Source organism: Puma concolor, chromosome B3, assembly GCF_028749965.1.
Source record: "Puma concolor isolate L17-30 chromosome B3, mPumCon1.1.hap2, whole genome shotgun sequence".
Lineage (NCBI taxonomy): Eukaryota > Metazoa > Chordata > Mammalia > Carnivora > Felidae > Puma > Puma concolor.
In genome coordinates, this window is record NC_141672.1 from 75,191,023 (window position 1) to 75,207,318 (window position 16,296).

The 16,296-nt window shown below is 53.8% G+C and overlaps 2 protein-coding genes across 2 annotated transcripts; both read left to right on the plus strand.

Annotated features, from left to right (window-relative positions):
- The first annotated feature begins 493 nt into the window (after positions 1–493).
- CEBPE (CCAAT enhancer binding protein epsilon) lies at positions 494–2,704 on the plus strand. The gene is made up of 2 exons (XM_025918827.2): positions 494–1,563; positions 2,192–2,704. Exons 1-2 carry the CDS (start codon positions 1,054–1,056, stop codon positions 2,525–2,527), a joined length of 846 nt encoding a protein of 281 aa, XP_025774612.1. The 5' UTR covers positions 494–1,053; the 3' UTR covers positions 2,528–2,704.
- Positions 2,705–11,560: 8,856 nt separating this feature from the next.
- On the plus strand, positions 11,561–16,295 carry CIROP (ciliated left-right organizer metallopeptidase). Its single transcript, XM_086708535.1, has 14 exons — positions 11,561–11,855; positions 11,977–12,070; positions 12,162–12,213; positions 12,511–12,654; positions 12,934–13,059; positions 13,270–13,354; positions 13,501–13,646; positions 13,722–13,893; positions 14,077–14,146; positions 14,222–14,318; positions 14,424–14,696; positions 14,906–15,135; positions 15,311–15,490; positions 15,970–16,295. Exons 1-14 carry the CDS (start codon positions 11,561–11,563, stop codon positions 16,175–16,177), a joined length of 2,172 nt encoding a protein of 723 aa, XP_086564661.1. The 3' UTR covers positions 16,178–16,295.
- Position 16,296: the final 1 nt, after the last annotated feature.

Sequence of the window (16,296 nt, forward strand, 5' to 3'; positions counted from 1 at the left end):
CAGGAAACAGGGCAGAGCCCCAGGACCAGATGGGGGGGTGGGGGCACAGTGCCAGCCTGAGGCTCTAGCAGTGCAGGGCAGCTGGAAGAGAGAGCACTGGAGTCACTGGAGGAGTGCAGCTGTCGGCTCCTGGGTCAGCAGCCTGCCTGATTCTGGGGCACGGGGCCCAAGTCCTGAGCAGGTGCCTCAGCCAAGCCTTGGCAGTCAGGGATAGTGCCAGGCTGCAAGGGCTACCCAGGGCTGGAAACATAAGAGGGTTCGGGCTATTGCACAAAAACTTAGCAAATGCTCTGCACCACAGTGCAGGCTTGGTCCCAGAACCTGTCACTACTTCGTAAACCCCTCAAACAACACCCCCTGGCCTGTACCCAAGAGAATGCCCTGGGAGGTGGGGCTACAAAAGGAACTGACTCCCCCTGGGGGTAGGTGGAGCCCAGCGCTGGGTTGGGGGGGCGGGGGGCAGAGAAGGAGGCGTGTCAAGGGAGGAGCTCAGATCCGGCTGGGGTCGGCACTGGCAGAGGGTTTTCTCTGTTCATTCTGACTTGGCACCTCATCTGCACAGAACTTTTTAGAAGTCGGAGGGAGGAGGACACTCAGAGTGAGGTGTTACCCTCAGGGAGGACTCTGGAATCCCCTGGACTCAACAGGGAGGGGGGAGGCATTCCCAGAAGCATCAGCTCCTAGGCGTCTGAGAACCCTGGCTTGGACCCTGACCAAAGAGTGCTCCCAACTGCTAAATAGGCCAGGGGCCCCCTTTCTCTAAGCCCTGCATCCCTTCCTCCGGGGTGCGCCCTGCCCCTCCCTGAGTCACCCCAAGGAGAGAGGAGGAAAAAAGGGAAGAGAAAAGAGGCATTGACTACTGAGGAAGGAAAAGGAAACAGCAGAGGAGGGAGGAGAGAGGCCACACAAGAGTGGGTGACAGAGGAGTCCGGAGAGGGCAGATCTAGGGCAGATCTAGGGCAGGGGGAGATAGGGAGAGGGCAGGTCGAGCATCCCAGAGGGTGCCCCAAGAGCAGGGCTGCAGGGGCGGGGAGCTGAGGGGGCGGGCCGGCCATGTCCCACGGGACCTACTACGAGTGTGAGCCCCGGGCTGGCCAGCAGCCACTCGAGTTCTCAGGGGGCAGAGCGGGGCCTGGAGAGCTGGGGGACATGTGTGAGCATGAGGCCTCCATCGACCTCTCCGCCTACATCGAGTCTGGGGAGGAACAGCTCCTCTCTGACCTCTTCACTGTGAAGCCAGCACCTGAGGCCAGAGGGCTTAAGGGACCTGGAACCCCTGCCTTCCCCCACTACCTGCCGCCCGACCCACGGCCCTTCGCCTACCCGCCACATACCTTCGGCCCTGACAGGAAGGCACTGGGGCCTGGCATCTACAGCAGCCCAGGGAGCTACGACCCCAGGGCTGTGGCCGTGAAGGAGGAGCCCCGGGGACCAGAGGGCAGCCGAGGGGCCAGCCGTGGTGGCTACAATCCTCTGCAGTACCAAGTAGCACACTGTGGGCAGACGGCCATGCACCTGCCCCCAGCCCTGGCAGCGCCCAGCCAGCCCCTGCGCGTCCTCAAGGTAAGAGCAGGTCAAATCCCGTCCCTGGCACCCAGTAGCTGGAGAGAGGCCCGTGCTGGTGCAGGACTCTGAACTCCCCGCTTACACTAACCAGTCTATGTTTGATGTTGCTGTGTGGAACTGACCCAGCCCAAAGCCCTCTGTGCTCACCACCACGCCCTCCCCCCCCCGACCAGGACCCCTCTTTGCTTCTCTGTGAATTCACGCTTATCCTAGACCCTACCGTATGGTTGGAACCCAGTGTGTCCTGCAGCCCCTGTGGCCAGCCGACCTGCCCTGACCTCAGGTCCCACCAGCTTCTCTGCTGCCCATCAGCCCTTTCCTCTTGTTTCTCTGCCACCTGCTTCTAGAAGAGAAAACACCTACTGGTCGTAGGACTAGAGACTCGAGAGAGACTGAAGGAAAGTGTCCTCAGACCCTGTGGGAACATGAAAGGAAGTTTTGGTCAGAGCGGGGGACCCTCTGCATGCGGCAGGGCAGTGGCTGTTCTCACTGAGAGCCAAAAGCTGGCTCTGGATCCCGTATCTCTTTGACGCCCAAGTGTGCCTGTGCTGCTGGGATTCCTGCCCTGCCTCCACTCTGCTTCCTGGCCAGAGCCTCACCTCTGGTCCTTCTGTGTCCCCTCCAGGCCCCTGTGGCCGCCGCCGCACCCCCCTGCAGCCCCCTCCTCAAGGCGCCATCCCCAGCTGGCCCCTCACACAAAGGCAAGAAGGCGGTGAACAAGGACAGCCTGGAGTACCGGCTTCGGCGGGAGCGGAACAACATTGCTGTGCGCAAGAGCAGGGACAAGGCCAAGAGGCGCATCCTGGAGACGCAACAGAAGGTGCTGGAGTACATGGCAGAGAACGAGCGCCTCCGCAGCCGCGTGGAGCAGCTGACCCAGGAGCTGGACACCCTCCGAAACCTCTTCCGCCAGATCCCCGAGGCTGCCAACCTCATCAAGGGCGTGGGGGGCTGCAGCTGAGCCCAGCTGGCAGACTGTGACACCAGCCCCCGGCCTGACCCTGTTGGGGCCCTAGAGCCCTCACAGGTTGAGCCTGAGACATAGACCGTGGACAAATGGCAGCGGGTGGCAAGGGAAGAGGGCAGACCCCAGCATGATGATTCTATGGCTGAATAAAATTGCACTATGACTCAGTAATGGGCCTGCACACTGGGCCTTGGCCTTCTCCAGTGGCGGGGGGGGGGGGGGGGTGTTGCATGTGTGGCATGGGGGCCTCAAGGGCAGGGAATGCATATGGCTGGGTCTGTATACCTCTCGGTTCCATGCACAAATGAATATCCAAGAATACAGATACACTGCCCACAGCTCTCCCCTGACACGCCACACGGCCAAGCTGCGTGTCTGTCACTCTGCTCCGCTCTCCCCCTGCCCCTAGCCCAACCCACTCTATCCTTCTGAATAATGAAGGCACACCACCCCTGCAATCCCACAGGACTGGAACAGCCTCTGGATGTTTCCCTAACAGAGTTCTGTGTCTTGTGGGGGGATCCCAGCACCTCCCAGTCCCTGTGTCTAGGCCTGCTGACCCCAGCACCTTGATATATAGGTCTGGGAGCTCCTGTCAGCTTCCAGATGGCTCTGCCACATTTATGGTCCCCTAGCTCTTAATCCAGGACTCAACTTTTTCTCTCCAGTTCCACAGCTTGAGCCCACCAGGCTGACAGCCCCCCCACACATGGCTCCTATCCACCCACTCCCTCTTTGCCCCTCATTCCCTGGGGCTTGAGTTCTCCAAAGCACTAGAATCTGAGTGCCTGGGGGAGGACTCCGTTGGGAAAGGCCTGAGACCTGTGTGTATGAAAGAAAGTTGATAATGACAAGATCACCTCTGTCAGTAAACCCCTTGGTTTTGTTGTTGTTGTTGTTGTTGTTGTTGTTGTTTAATGTTGATTTATTTTTGAGAGAGAAACAAAGCATGCGCATGAGCAGGGGAGGGGCAGAAAGAGACGGAGACACAGAATGTGAAACAGGCTCCAGGTTCCAAACTGTCAGCACAGAGCCTGACGCCAGGCTCAGACTTGCAAGCCGTGAGATAGTGACCTGAGCTGAAGTTGGACACTCAACCGACTGAGCCACCCAGGCACCTCTACCAGTGAAATCCTTTGTGCAAAGTATTCTTTCTTGCTAGAACTCTAGCCCTCTTAAGAGGCTCCAGTTGAATCTCCCTCCGGTTCTTCCAAGCTGTGTGACCTGAAGCAGTGACTTCCCTCTATGCCTCAATTTCCTCATCTGTACCATGGGAGTAGGATTAATACCCATCTCACAGTGTTGTTATGTTCATAGATAAACAGGGCCTGGCACATGGTGAGATGAATAGTTGTTATTATTCCACTTTACTAGAACCGGAAGGACCTCAGGATCTCATCTAAACTTCTCATTTTGTAGGTGAGGAAACTGAGGCCTCAGGAAGAGAAAGGGACTTAGCCAGAGTCACAGGATTGCTTAGAGGCAGAATCAAAAACAGCTCCACAAAAATCACAGATCTCAAGAGGTGCTGGAAGAGACCTCAAGAGATCGGCTGGTGGGCTTTGGCCTCAGACAAGCAAGATAGTGCGAGCCACATCTTACAGATAAAGCCAGAGGGGATAAGAGACATTCTCCTGAGGCTCTCTCAGTCCCTTTGCTGTGTCATTACACGGCACTTGTCTCTACTCCTTGCTCACACCCTCCCCACAGAGGCACATAGGGTGGGCCTGAGAGTCCCTTCAATAAGTAACCAGGAATTATGGGCACATGAGAGACATAAGACACAATAGGGGCTAGAGTCTCTCCTGGGCCACCAGTGACTTGTAGGCCACTGCTGAGAAAGCCCAAGTTAGACACTAAGGTATAACTTTCTGACAGGTGGAAAGACTGAATCTTCCCAGTCTCTCCCTCTCTCTCCCTTCCCCTCATCTCCACATCCCCAGGGGCAGAGACTTCCTACATCTTGGGCATCCGTGGGCAGCATGCCAGCCTCACCCAGGACTCGGTCCCTTTTCCTGCCTTTGCCTCTGTGTCCCTCAGGCATCCTGTCCTACATCTCTCCTTGGATCCCACTGCCACAGATCTGGTCTGCACAGACAGATCTGAATGTCAATAGCTGGTTTATTCCTCAGCCGTGGGGCCTTCTGAGTTTGTAAGGGGGAGGGGCCAGTCTCTGTGGATGTCCGGGAGAATCCCGCACCTTCCTTTTAGCCCAGGGGGATGGGGTTGCATAAGGGGGGTTTGTACAGAACATGGTAAGTGACTCAACCTCCGGATTTCCTCCTCTCAGCTCAAGACCACTGCCCCTTGACTTATTTTCAAGGTTCTGGGTGATGGGACCTGGGTTGTTCAGCACCAACCCCGTGCTTCTTTCCCACAGCTCTGAAATGGGTCTCCGCCCAGCCGTCCACCATCCTCTGGGCAGGTACTTGGCACCAGGGCTGGAGAAGGGTCCCAGCGCCGCTGTGAGAAAAGAACACACCTGGTGCCTGCGTGACAAGGAGTGTTGAGCATGCCCCAATGCTCTGGCAGATCACATCCCAGGGGGATGACACATAGCCAGGGGTCACACTTTCTGAATGAGGCTTCTAACCTGACCTCCTCTGGTTTGGGCCAAAGTAACTTATTCAACAAGTATTTGTTGAGCATCTGTCCCTGTGCCGGGCTCTTGCAAGGTGTTGAGAACACGGTAGTGACCCAGACAGACCCAGCTCTTCACTGAAGGAGTAGGAAGAAAAGGACAACAAGCGAGTGCACTATCTTCCTTTGCCTTTCTAGGTGCCCCCTACCCTTAGTCATCCTGCTGTGTTCCAGGCATGACTGGACGTTGGAGAACAGCAGGAGGGCACCCTCTCTGCGGTAGGGGACAGGTGCTGCCCAAGGCTCTCTTTCACAGGCTCCCTGCCCTTATGGCCCTGGGGGCTGTAATGGACCCTCGCTGCAGCTAGCCAGTTTCTTCATCTCTCCTTGCAACTTTCCCTTAATCCCTTCAGTCAATCCATTAATACCTCCATTTGGGGAAACCAAATGGATAAACAGGGAGGGAGGTTATTTTATTTATTTAAAAAAAAACTTTTTGTTTGCATGTATTCATTTTTGAGAGACAGAGCACAAGTCGGGGAGGGGCAGAGAGAGAGGGAGACACAGAATCTGAAGCAGGCTCCGAGCTGTCAGCACAAAGCCCGATGCAGGGCTCGAACTCACAGACCGCAAGATCATGACCTGAGCCAAAGTCAGACACTTAACCGACTGAGCCACCCAGGCGCCCTAGGAGGGAGGTTATTTTAGCTGGGGTGGTCAAGGAAGGCTTCTCTGAGAAAGTGACTGGAGTTGAAACCTAAAACATTTCAAGGAGGAGGCAGATGTGCCAAATTGGGGTGGAAGGGTGAGCAGAGGGGAGAGCAAAAGGTGAAGGCTCTAAAATCTGGGTGATCAAGAAGAAGAAAGCAAGCCAAGTGAGGCTGGCTGAATGGAAAGAAGGAAAGGGGTAAACAAGAAAGCACCTCCCTCTGTCTAGAATGGAATTGCAAAGGACTCTCTCTCCCCTTCCCATTCCCTCTGTGGGACAGGACAGTCCCTAAGAAACTGAGGTGTCACAGACAGCAAGCATCCAGCACCCAAACCCCTTCTCCAACCCACCCTCACCCCCCAAAGCAGAGCTGCCTCAGAGAAAGAAGAGGCAGAAAGAAGTGCTCATCCTTGGGCTGCGGTGACTTTAAGAAACCAGCAAATCAAGGTCCAAACAGCACACACATGCGTCCCATTGCTTTAGCCTCCACAGTGGGCTCAGGCCCGCTTTTCCTTCATGAGCTGAACTGGGGACCGGGATGAGAGTGCTGAGCTGAGAGACAGGACCTCAGGCCCCTGGGAAACGGCTGAGGAGAAGGAACGCTGCTTGGTGATACCGGGAAGAGAGAGGAAGCTGCCCAAGGTGAGGCAGCCAAGGTCAGTCCTGCAGTGGCTGCTTGTGAAAGCTGCTCCCCTGCTCAGTGCACACCTCCCCACCCCACCCCCCATGGATTGCCACACGCCTGGGCCCCCAGGGCCCCCATCCCAGTGTTGCAAGATCCCGGTTGGGGTAGTGGGGGTGGAAAGGGGCCTCTTCACCTCCACCCCTACCCTGTGCCAGCCAGGGAGGGGGCTCTGGGATGCAGGGGGCTGTATAGGAGATGCTGAGGCAACAATAGCCAGGGCTGGCTGAGGGCCTGTGCACCTCCTCTCTGACAGGCCAGTCACTTCCTGTCACCCTCGCTGGCCCCTGGCAAGCAGACCTCTCCTCTCAGCCTGCGCTGTTCCTAAGTGGGAATGGTTATACTTGGGCAGGACTCCTGACTGGACTTTGTCAGCTGCTCCTATAAGCAGGCCCAGCCCCAGAGAAACTTCCTTGACTCATGAGAAATTCCCTGAGGCAACCCTGCTGGGGACATTGTGGGAAAATGGCTGCAACTGGCCGTCAATTCTGACTTCTGGAAGTAGCAGAAGGGTCCTAGGACTTGGGAAAAGCCAGGCTTCCTAACAGGGAGAACCCCACCTACAGAGCCATAGCCTCCCCCTGTGGTTTTAGAAACAGAGATCTCAGGTAGGTGAAGGCAAGCCATAGGTAGAATGGATCCCCCACACCCCAAAAGCCAAACTTCAACCCAAGGCCCCAAACTGTCCAACCCTCTGTTGCCCCCCACGCCTAGCACTGTTGCCCCTGGCCAGGCCATCCAGCCCTGCTGCAATCGGGACGGTTTGCAAAACGCCTGCTAGCTCCCGCTTTGTCACCATCTGAGGTTAGGACTGTACTTGGGAGATAAGCCCAGGCCCCACCCGCCCTCCAGAGCGAGACTGCTGGCCTGCTGCAATCGGGACGGTTTGCAAAACCCCTGCTAGCTCCCGCTCTGTCACCATCTGAGGTTAGGACTGCGCCCTAAGATAAAGTCTAGCCCCGCCCACTGGTTCTGCCTTCAAACTTCTCAGGCAGCATGGCCAAGAGACAGAGCTCCTGGGAAGCCTCACTCAGGCCCAGCACCAGCACAGAGATGCCTTCTGCCTGGTCCTCCCCTCCCTACCTTTCCCCTCCATCCCCAGCCTCACCTCTGCACGTTGTCATTACTACCCTCTCCCTGCACTGGCCATCTGCTCTCTTCACCTCCCATCCCCATCCTTCCTTCCCCCTCACATCCCTCCTGTCTCCTCATCACACCCATTCATGTATTCATTTGCTCAAAGAATAGTTATAACACCTACTCCAGGCTGGGCACTTTGCTTGTTCTAGAAGCTACAGGATACACAAAGAGAATAGTCCCTGCCCTCATGGAGCTTACAGATTCATGAGGGGGCCAGACATAACACCACAAATAAATTGATAATTCTAAATGGGCAGTGCTATGTGGCAAAAGTAAAGGGGCAACTGGGATGGATGTTACCAAGGGCACCTGACTTAAAGGTGAAGGTCAGGCAAGGCTTCTTCAAGGAAGTAACATACAGATATCTCTAAAAGGTGAGGAGTTGGTCTGGCAAAGAGCAGGGGTTCCCAGCAGATGGAGAAATGTATGCCAAGGCCCCAGGCAGGCCCTTCCTGGTCACTGACAGTGGCTGGGGGACAGACCAAGTCAGAGAGGGGCTGAGACCAGATCTCCCTCTGATGGGATCCAGAGCATCAGAGGCAGGAACCACCTCCCAAGGGAGGTGGACATTTCCTCTCCTCCAAGGAGAAGGAGAAAGAAGGGACAGCCGGACAGCAGCAGACACAGATACAGGCACAGGTAGGATGTAGCAGGCTGTGGCCAGTTCTGTCTGTTTTCACCATGAAAAGAGGTGAGTGTCATCGATGAAGCAGGAGGCTCTGAGAAGCAGGCTTCAAGGTATAAGACCTCAGGTGATGAGAGGAAAGAGGACTGAGATTTCTGACTGGAGAGCATGCCTCTGCTGAAGTCAATGATGACAATGGAGTGACAACAGACTGTTCTCCTGGGTGATTTCCCTCTGTGGTCCTTAGCTTCTGGGGGCCAGGGTAGAGAAGTCAAATGTTGGGAGGCAGGATGGACAGGATAGACAGTGAAGGGGGGGGTACTTCGAAGGAGGGATTTAGTGATGAGCATGGAACCCAACGAAGATGAAAAGACAGGAAGGGCCAGCGGTCCTTTCATGAGCCCCTAGAACAGCTGCAGTAAGCCTACTTGAGCAAACAAACCGTAAGGAAAGGAGATCATATCAGACAGCACGATGTTTGATTCAGTTATTTCATAGGTGCTGCAGTTTCTGGTGATGATAAGGCTCCCGGGAGTGGCTTGTGAGGGTGGAATGGAGAATGTTAGAGATGGGAGAGTGAAGGAACTGAGAGGTCAGTGTGCTGGACAGAGCATCCACACAGGCACCACCACCACCAAGACATCCTCTGTTCAGTCCCATCCTCTCCCACACCCCGCCCTCGTCCTAGCTGGCTTTCCCTTCCTCCCCTTCCTCCTCAGCACGTCCCTCCCAGTCTCTAATTTCCTCCCTCTGCACCCTCTTCTCACCTCTTCCCCTCTGGGATCTGCCCCACCCTCTCCCATGCCTCATCCTCTTCTTATGCTGCTTCCCTCCAATCTCCACCTATTCTCCTTGCCCCCTCTTTCTCATCCTGCCCCTCCAATCGATCACGATCATGCTATGCCCTTGAGAACACTATTGCATTTTGGGTTAAACCCCACACTCACCACCTACTCACTTTGCCTAATTTTGCCGTGCCTCGGTTGTAAAATTGGGGTATTTATAATAATACGTACCCTGGAAGGTTGCCAAAAGGAATATGTGAGTCTAAAGTACTTGGAAGATGTCTGGGCACAAAGGGAATGCTCCAATGACTGTTATTCTCACCCTCTCTCCTTTCCTCCTCTCTTTCCTCCCAGCCACCTTCCCACCTCCATTATCCCTCTGTGCCGACTTCACACCTCTTCAAAGAGGCACAAGCGAAATCAGACTCAGCCCCTGCCCACAGTCTAGCAGGGGAACAAGCACAGAAATAAATGTCAAGAGAATATAATAAGTGCTAGATGCGCAAGAGCTGCTATTGGAGAACAGGGGCTATGCAAACCACCTCTGCCTGGGGGAGTAAAGAAAAAACTCAGCAGGCGGATACCCTCTGAGCTGGCTCTAGGAGGATGGGGAGGAATTTGCCAGGCAAAGGCAGGACAGAGGTATTCCAGCAGAAGAAACATGAGGTGTTTCTTGTGCTGTTTCGGCTGGAAGGTACGAAGTTCTGCATGCGTGTGTGAAGAAGTTAGCCTGACCCCCGGCCCTGGTGGGGGTGCCCCTCCTCTGCGCGGCCATAAGGGGGCAGCAAAGCATCAGGAGCGGCTGCGGAGGGGCCGGCAAACGGAAAGCCACACAGACCTGGACTCCCTTGCCCCAAGCCTCACCACAAGGGTTTTCCCCAAATAGGCTGCCCTGCCAGGAAAAAGAGGGAGTCTGATAACGTGCAGAATAGGGTTTGTCTTAGAAAAAGAACAAGAGTCCCCTAAAGATTTGTACACATGTTGATAAGAACAGAACAGCTCTCCACCGAGTTGGAAGTGTCTGTGGAATATGTACTGTTGACGTGACTTGGTATTTACCATGAGCATGGACACTGTTCTCAGCACTTTACAAATCTTTGCTTTCTCCTCAGAGTAGCCTTGTCAGGTAAGTATAATCACCCCCCTTTTGCAGATGGGAACACGGAGGCACTGGGCCAAAGCTGCATAGGCAGAAAGTGGCAGAGTTGGTTTGGCTCCAGCCTTTGGCTGCCTCCCTTGTAATCACCTTTCCAGCCACAGCTGTGGCGTGTCAAAGTATCAAATCCAGCCTCCCTAGGAAGTCAGCAGCCCTTCTGGAAACTCTCATCCTGTCAGGAATTAGCAGTGTTGCTTTATGTCATTTCACCCCTGACCTGTTTCTTCAAAAGTTAAACAATGGGGTTAGGTTCTGTTCCTTCATCCACAACACAGACGGATGACTAGGCCCTCGGGACTGTGCCGAGTGCTGTGACTACAAAGCCAGCCAGGAAGCAGGCTTACCTTGAAGGAGTGCAGGATGTGGAGGGAGTGCCTCTAAGCCAACAATTATAGAAGGAAGGGAAGGGGAGGCCTTCTGTGAAGTGGGCCTCCTCCCCTCCCCAGAGTGAGAGTGGAATTTGGGCAGGAGGTGTTAAGTAAGAAAAGCTTCCCGAAGTAATTATAGGGGAGGTAGGAATTAGCCAGGCAGGCAGGAAAGGTGGGGGGGGGAGGATGTGAAAACACAGTGTGAGCAAAGAAAACAGAGGGACTTCCAAGAGCTGGGTGAGAACATCTTTGAACATCTTCTCTTAATGTCCACTGTAAGAGTTGACTTTCCCCCGCAGCATGCCTATCTGTGAAGCCTCACAGAGCTAACACAACAGCCTCTCCTAGGAGGTGTCAGTCAACCAACATGTGTTTGTTGAGCACCTACTAAGTGCCCTATACAGATGGGGGTGATGCCTAAAAGTCTTGCAGTCTGGTTAGAGTCCACCCAGTTCTGATACCGGGGGTAGTGCCATGCAGAAGCCTTGTTTGCCCATCTCCAATGAAGTAAGTAGGCATCTGTGAAGCACAGAGTACCCCCCCCCCCACCACACACACACACCCTTATATTAACACCAACTTTTTAGTTCTAGGAAGGTTCCAAGGTTGTCCACTCAGAAAGGCAGGGGAATTAGGATGAGAGATGAAAGAGGGTTAGGAGGGTTTCCCAGATGGCACAGGCTCCTGTTTGGAAAGATCAGTTGAGGCTTTAGGAATAACACTGCCCCGCCCCCCAGCTCTCCACTCTGGCATGGGGGGTGGGGGAGGGGGCGCAGCTTTGATCCTTGTGCTTCACATCCGACCTCCTGGGGGTAACTATAGATTTAGTCAACAAGACTCCAATCTTAAAAAAAAATAAGCAAGAGTGGTGGAGAGGGTATGGAGAGAGATAGTAAAGAGAGGGCAGGCAGAAGCAAGTGAGGCAAGGAAAAGAGGAGCAGAAGACAGGATCCAGGGCACGTTAGGGAGGACCACTTGTGAGATGTTGCTGCTGCTGTTCCTGGGGATTGCTGCAAGCAGATGCCTACACGATGAGACACAGAAGTCTGTGAGCCTGCTCAGGCCCCCTCTCTCCCAACTTGCCCCAGACTTCCGTTCTGCTTCCTTCACCCACCCTGGCTCTCGTGATCCTCAGCCCCTGAGAATCCGAACCTGCTATATCAGAGATCCTGTATCAGATGGGGCTTGGGATACTGAGGGAGCCGGAAGGAGAGGAGTACCTCATGCCCTGGTGGCTGCCAGACAGGCCGCTAGGCGACTCCAGGGTGTCCTCGCAGGTAAGTAGGGAAACCAAAGGGAGTCAGGGAGGGCTGAAGGTCAGAGGGCTATGGAGGAAGACAACCAGTGAAAAGGAACTCTAAAGATGTTGAGGTGAAATCGACTTCTTGTCTTTTTAAGTCCCTCCAGTGCAAGGACCCCTGCTTCTGAGTCGAGACCCTGCACAGTACTGCCATGCTGTCTGGGGAGACCCAGACACCCCAAACTACCACAGGTGAGTTCACGTCATTGAGAATGTACATGGTGCCTCTTCGGCGGTACCCAGAAATGTCTCCAGCTCACCTACAGGTATTCATTCTTGGCAGGTGCAGCCTCTTGAACCCAGGGTACAAAGGAGAGAGTTGCCTGGGAGTAAAGGTGAGATTTGGGGATCTGAAGATCTCTAGCCTGCCTAGACTTCCCCAAGACCATTATTAGCACCAAAATTGTTTAATGTCCTTCCTAATAAATGCAGATTCCTGAGCCCCTTCTCACCCTGGTAATTTATAAAATCAGAGATGGGGAGGGAAGGTGGCAGGAGTCCCTATTCTGACCAGCTGCCTACATGACACTAAGGCAGACTAAAGACAGAGACTGTCCACTCCTCACTCCTAGTACCCAGTTTCCTATTGTCCCCATCTGCTAAACTAGATGCTACATTCCACTCCCTGCCAGATCCCTGATGCCCATCTCCGTGGTTACGCACTGTGGCCAGAGCAGGGTCCCCCACAACTGGTCCAGCCAGATGGGCCTGGGGTCCAAAACACTGATTTTCTCCTGTATGTGCGGATTGCCCACACTTCCAAGTGCCATGGAGAGGTGAGGCCCAAATCAAGTCCTTTTCCGTGTTCTGTCTCTCCTAGTCTTAAATATCCTGGGGAGGGGGAGGGAGCATAAAAGCAATCTTTATTAAAAGTTGTGCTCATTTGAGGTAACTTGGGTCATGTTGATGAAGTTTGGGTGGGAGCTAAACCCCTTCAAGTAATCCCTTGGGACCATCCCTGCTGAGTTCCGTGGGTGTCTATTTTCAGAAAGATTTCTTCTGTGTTCCCCCACATCCCTGCTTTCCACCGCTACCTTGTCCTGGCCCATCCACAGCCTTCTATCATAGCCTATGCTGCCTGCTGCCAGCTGGACTCAGAAGACAGGCCCCTTGCTGGTACCATTGTCTACTGTGCCCAACATCTTGCCAGCCCCAGCCTCAGCCATAGTGACATCATCACGGTAACTGCTGCATGATGAATAGGAAGATGCAAACAGGTTGGGGATAGGGGACAGGTCACTCAGCTTCCCATGAAGTGGAAGAATCTATTAAGGTTGGAGGAGAAGGTGCCTCAGACTCTAAGAAGAGCTGATTGGGCAGAGGGGCTATGGAATGGCCGGTCAATCTATTCCACACCCAGTCCCCCTCACCGTGCGGTCATTTGTCCTTAGGCCACACTACATGAATTGCTCCATGCTCTGGGTTTCTCTGGACAGCTCTTCAAGAAGTGGCGGGATTGCCCCTCAGGACCCGGTGGTAAATGAGAGGAGTGAGAGCCAGCCTTCCCACAATGTCAAAGAGAGGGGATCACTACCATCCCACCAACTCCTTCCCTCCATTTCTGCTCCACCCTTTCTGAGTTTTCCTCTCCTCATATTGCCTCCTTCACTTTCTGTGCTCAGTTCCAGAGAACTGTTCTACAAGGCCACAAGTCACAAGGCGTGATGAGTGGGGACAGCTGCTTCTCACTACCCCAGCTGTTAGCCACAGCCTGGCCAAACACTTGGGAGTGCTGGGGGCTTCACTGGGTGTTCCCTTGGAAGAAGAGGTGAGACTGAGAACACCTCAGGGTGCTGGAAGGAAGAGGGGGTCATCAGGTGGCAACAGGCTACCTCCTCCCTAGGGCGCTTTGTCTTCACACTGGGAGGCCCGACTGCTCCAGGGTTCTGTAATGACCGCTACCTTCAATGGTGCCCGGCGCACTCGACTTGATCCCGTCACTCTTGCTGCCTTCAAAGATTCAGGCTGGTACCAAGTCAACCACAGTGCTGCAGAGGAGCTCTTGTGGGGCCGGGGTGAGAACAAAGGAAAATCGCATAGGGGTCCTCACCACCTGAGTCAGCTTGGGGGCAGCGAGAGAGGTTGGAAGGGGTTATCTGCTGCAGACGTGTAGCTGAAGCATAAGCACAGCCAGCGCTGAGGGGTGTTGGGGGCTTCACTTGTTCTGAGGGCTCTTTCTCTTCCCACCTCTCAAGCAGGATCTGGCCTGGAATTTGGCCTGGTGACCACATGTGGGGCTGGCTCCTCAGACTTCTTCTGTACTGGCAGGTGTGTGTGCTGAGTGGTTGAGGGGCTGTACAGCTGTCGGGGACCCTGGTGTCAGCTGCCATCCCTTCCACACAGAGGACTGGGCTGCCACTACCTGCACCTGGACAAGGGGAGCTGTTCCTCAGACCCCATGCTGGAAGGCTGCCGCATGTACAAGCCCCTGGCCAATGGGGTGAGACAACTGGAGAAGACAGAATGGAAGTGAGTGGGCCTGGAGAGGAGTCAACGTCTAAGGCATCTAGGCAAACACTATTCTGCCTCCTGTCCCACCTTTCAGAGTGAATGCTGGAAGAAGGAAAATGGATTCCCACCTGGGGCAGACAACCCCCACGGGGAAATTTACCATTCCCAGAGTCGTTGCTTCCTTGCCAACCTCACTTCACAACTGCTCCGTGGGGACGAGACCAGGCGTCCCTCTCAGATCCCACACCTGAAGGAAGCAGAGCTCACTGGCCGCTGCTACTTACATCAATGCACAGAAAGGGGAGCATACAATGTGCAGGTAGAGGGGTCACCCTGGGCCTCATGCCTTCCTGGAAAGGCTATTCAGGTGGGTATCATAAGTGAAAAGCTACAGAGCCCTTGGCAAAAGGAAGTTTGACAATGCTTGTATGGGAGTTAGTACATTTAGATGTTCATTCATTTTTCTCTAAGTACCCACCGAGTCTGTGACTCTGATCTAGATTGTACAATTTCCTTAGAAAGGCTTGAGCAAACAATTGAGGTCATAACTATACCCTGCTATGTATTGCCTTGCAGATACCTGGGTACCATGGTCTTCTCTTCTGTCCCCGGGGTCGGCTGTGTCAAACAAATGAAGGTACCAATGCTGTTACTTCCCCACCTGTGAGTCTTGCCACCCAAGACCCGTTATTCCATCTGTCTTTACAATTAGCTGGGCCCCCAGGCCACTCTGTGGGGAAAGAAACGCTAGAAGAGCTGACTGAAGCAGTACTACAGGCTCTGGTGAGCAGAGGCCACACTGGCAGGTAAAGGGACAGTTCAGACTGAGGATGTACACAGTGGGCCAGGGAGACTGCCTAAGTTGGTTACTTCCCCACTCTCCTCTGAAAACTTTGTGCCATTCCGAAGCCTGCACCTGTTTCAGGAGATATACTCTTCCAGGGACTCTATCTCCCTTAAGAGATCCAAATGTCCCTGTAGGTGCTATTTCCACAGCCCCTCCACTACCACTGGACTGGTGTTCACTGTGTACATGTGGAAGTCCTCTGGCTGCCACGGGCCTTCGGTTGGTATGCTGCACAGGGCCCTGACCCTGAGTCTCCAGAAGAAGCCCCTGGAAGTATATTATGGAGGAGCCAGCTTTACCACAGAACACATCAAGTAAGACAATATTCCAAGTAGCTTTCTTTCAAAGTCCTGGAGTCCAGATGTTTGAAATTGCAGGAAGCACTCATGTGTGTCTTAGGCTTATTTTGGAAAACGAGTGTGATCACCTCAGACCTAGCACTATGGGACAACTTTCCCTCCACAATGATGGAGTTCCCCATCCGTAGGACATAGGGATCCTAGTCCTCTTCCTCCCTAAAGTACTAACAGGCTACTATGTCTAGTTACCTAAACACCATAGTCTAACTGCCAACACCTCACTGCCAGGTTAGGTCTCCTTCCAACAATTTAAGTTGCTAGGAGACTTGGATCTTGGTCTTTTTCCTACTTTCAGGATCTATATTCCTGATTTCCTGTGTAGCTTGATTGGATGAAGCAGTTTCATGAGCTCTGTATATTATGATAAAAGCGAAGCCCTTCACCTCCTAAGCCTGAGCATTATTTCAAGCCAAATATTACCTCTATGTTCCTAGGTCACTGGTTACCTGGGACCATAATTCCTTCATGACTCATCTAGGGCTGTCCATGGGACTCTGCCTAACACTGCTTATCCTGGTGGGTGCACTGGGAACCATGGCCTATCAGAGAAGAGCTATTCTCCAGGTGGCACCAGCTGCCCCTCACCATTCACCAGAGCTCCAAGAAACAAGGGGCCCAGTTGAAGGAATAAGAGAGGTGTGACATGACAGGATAGATAGGGCAGATTATTTCTTGGAAGACAACTGGATGGAAAGTCTATACTTTTCTCAGAATGCCTCTTTCTCTAGGTATCAACTCTATTCTAGCCCTGTAATGAAAAA

Coding starts and splice junctions, on each gene's coding strand:
- CIROP (XM_086708535.1), top strand. CDS start 11,561: ATGTTGCTGCTGCTGTTCCTGGGGATTGCTGCAAGCAGATGCCTACAC. Junction 12,655..12,933: donor CTTCCAAGTGCCATGGAGAG/GTGAGGCCCAAA, acceptor GCCCATCCACAG/CCTTCTATCATAGCCTATGC. Junction 13,647..13,721: donor GTGTTCCCTTGGAAGAAGAG/GTGAGACTGAGA, acceptor CCTCCTCCCTAG/GGCGCTTTGTCTTCACACTG.
- CEBPE (XM_025918827.2), top strand. CDS start 1,054: ATGTCCCACGGGACCTACTACGAGTGTGAGCCCCGGGCTGGCCAGCAG. Junction 1,564..2,191: donor AGCCCCTGCGCGTCCTCAAG/GTAAGAGCAGGT, acceptor TGTCCCCTCCAG/GCCCCTGTGGCCGCCGCCGC.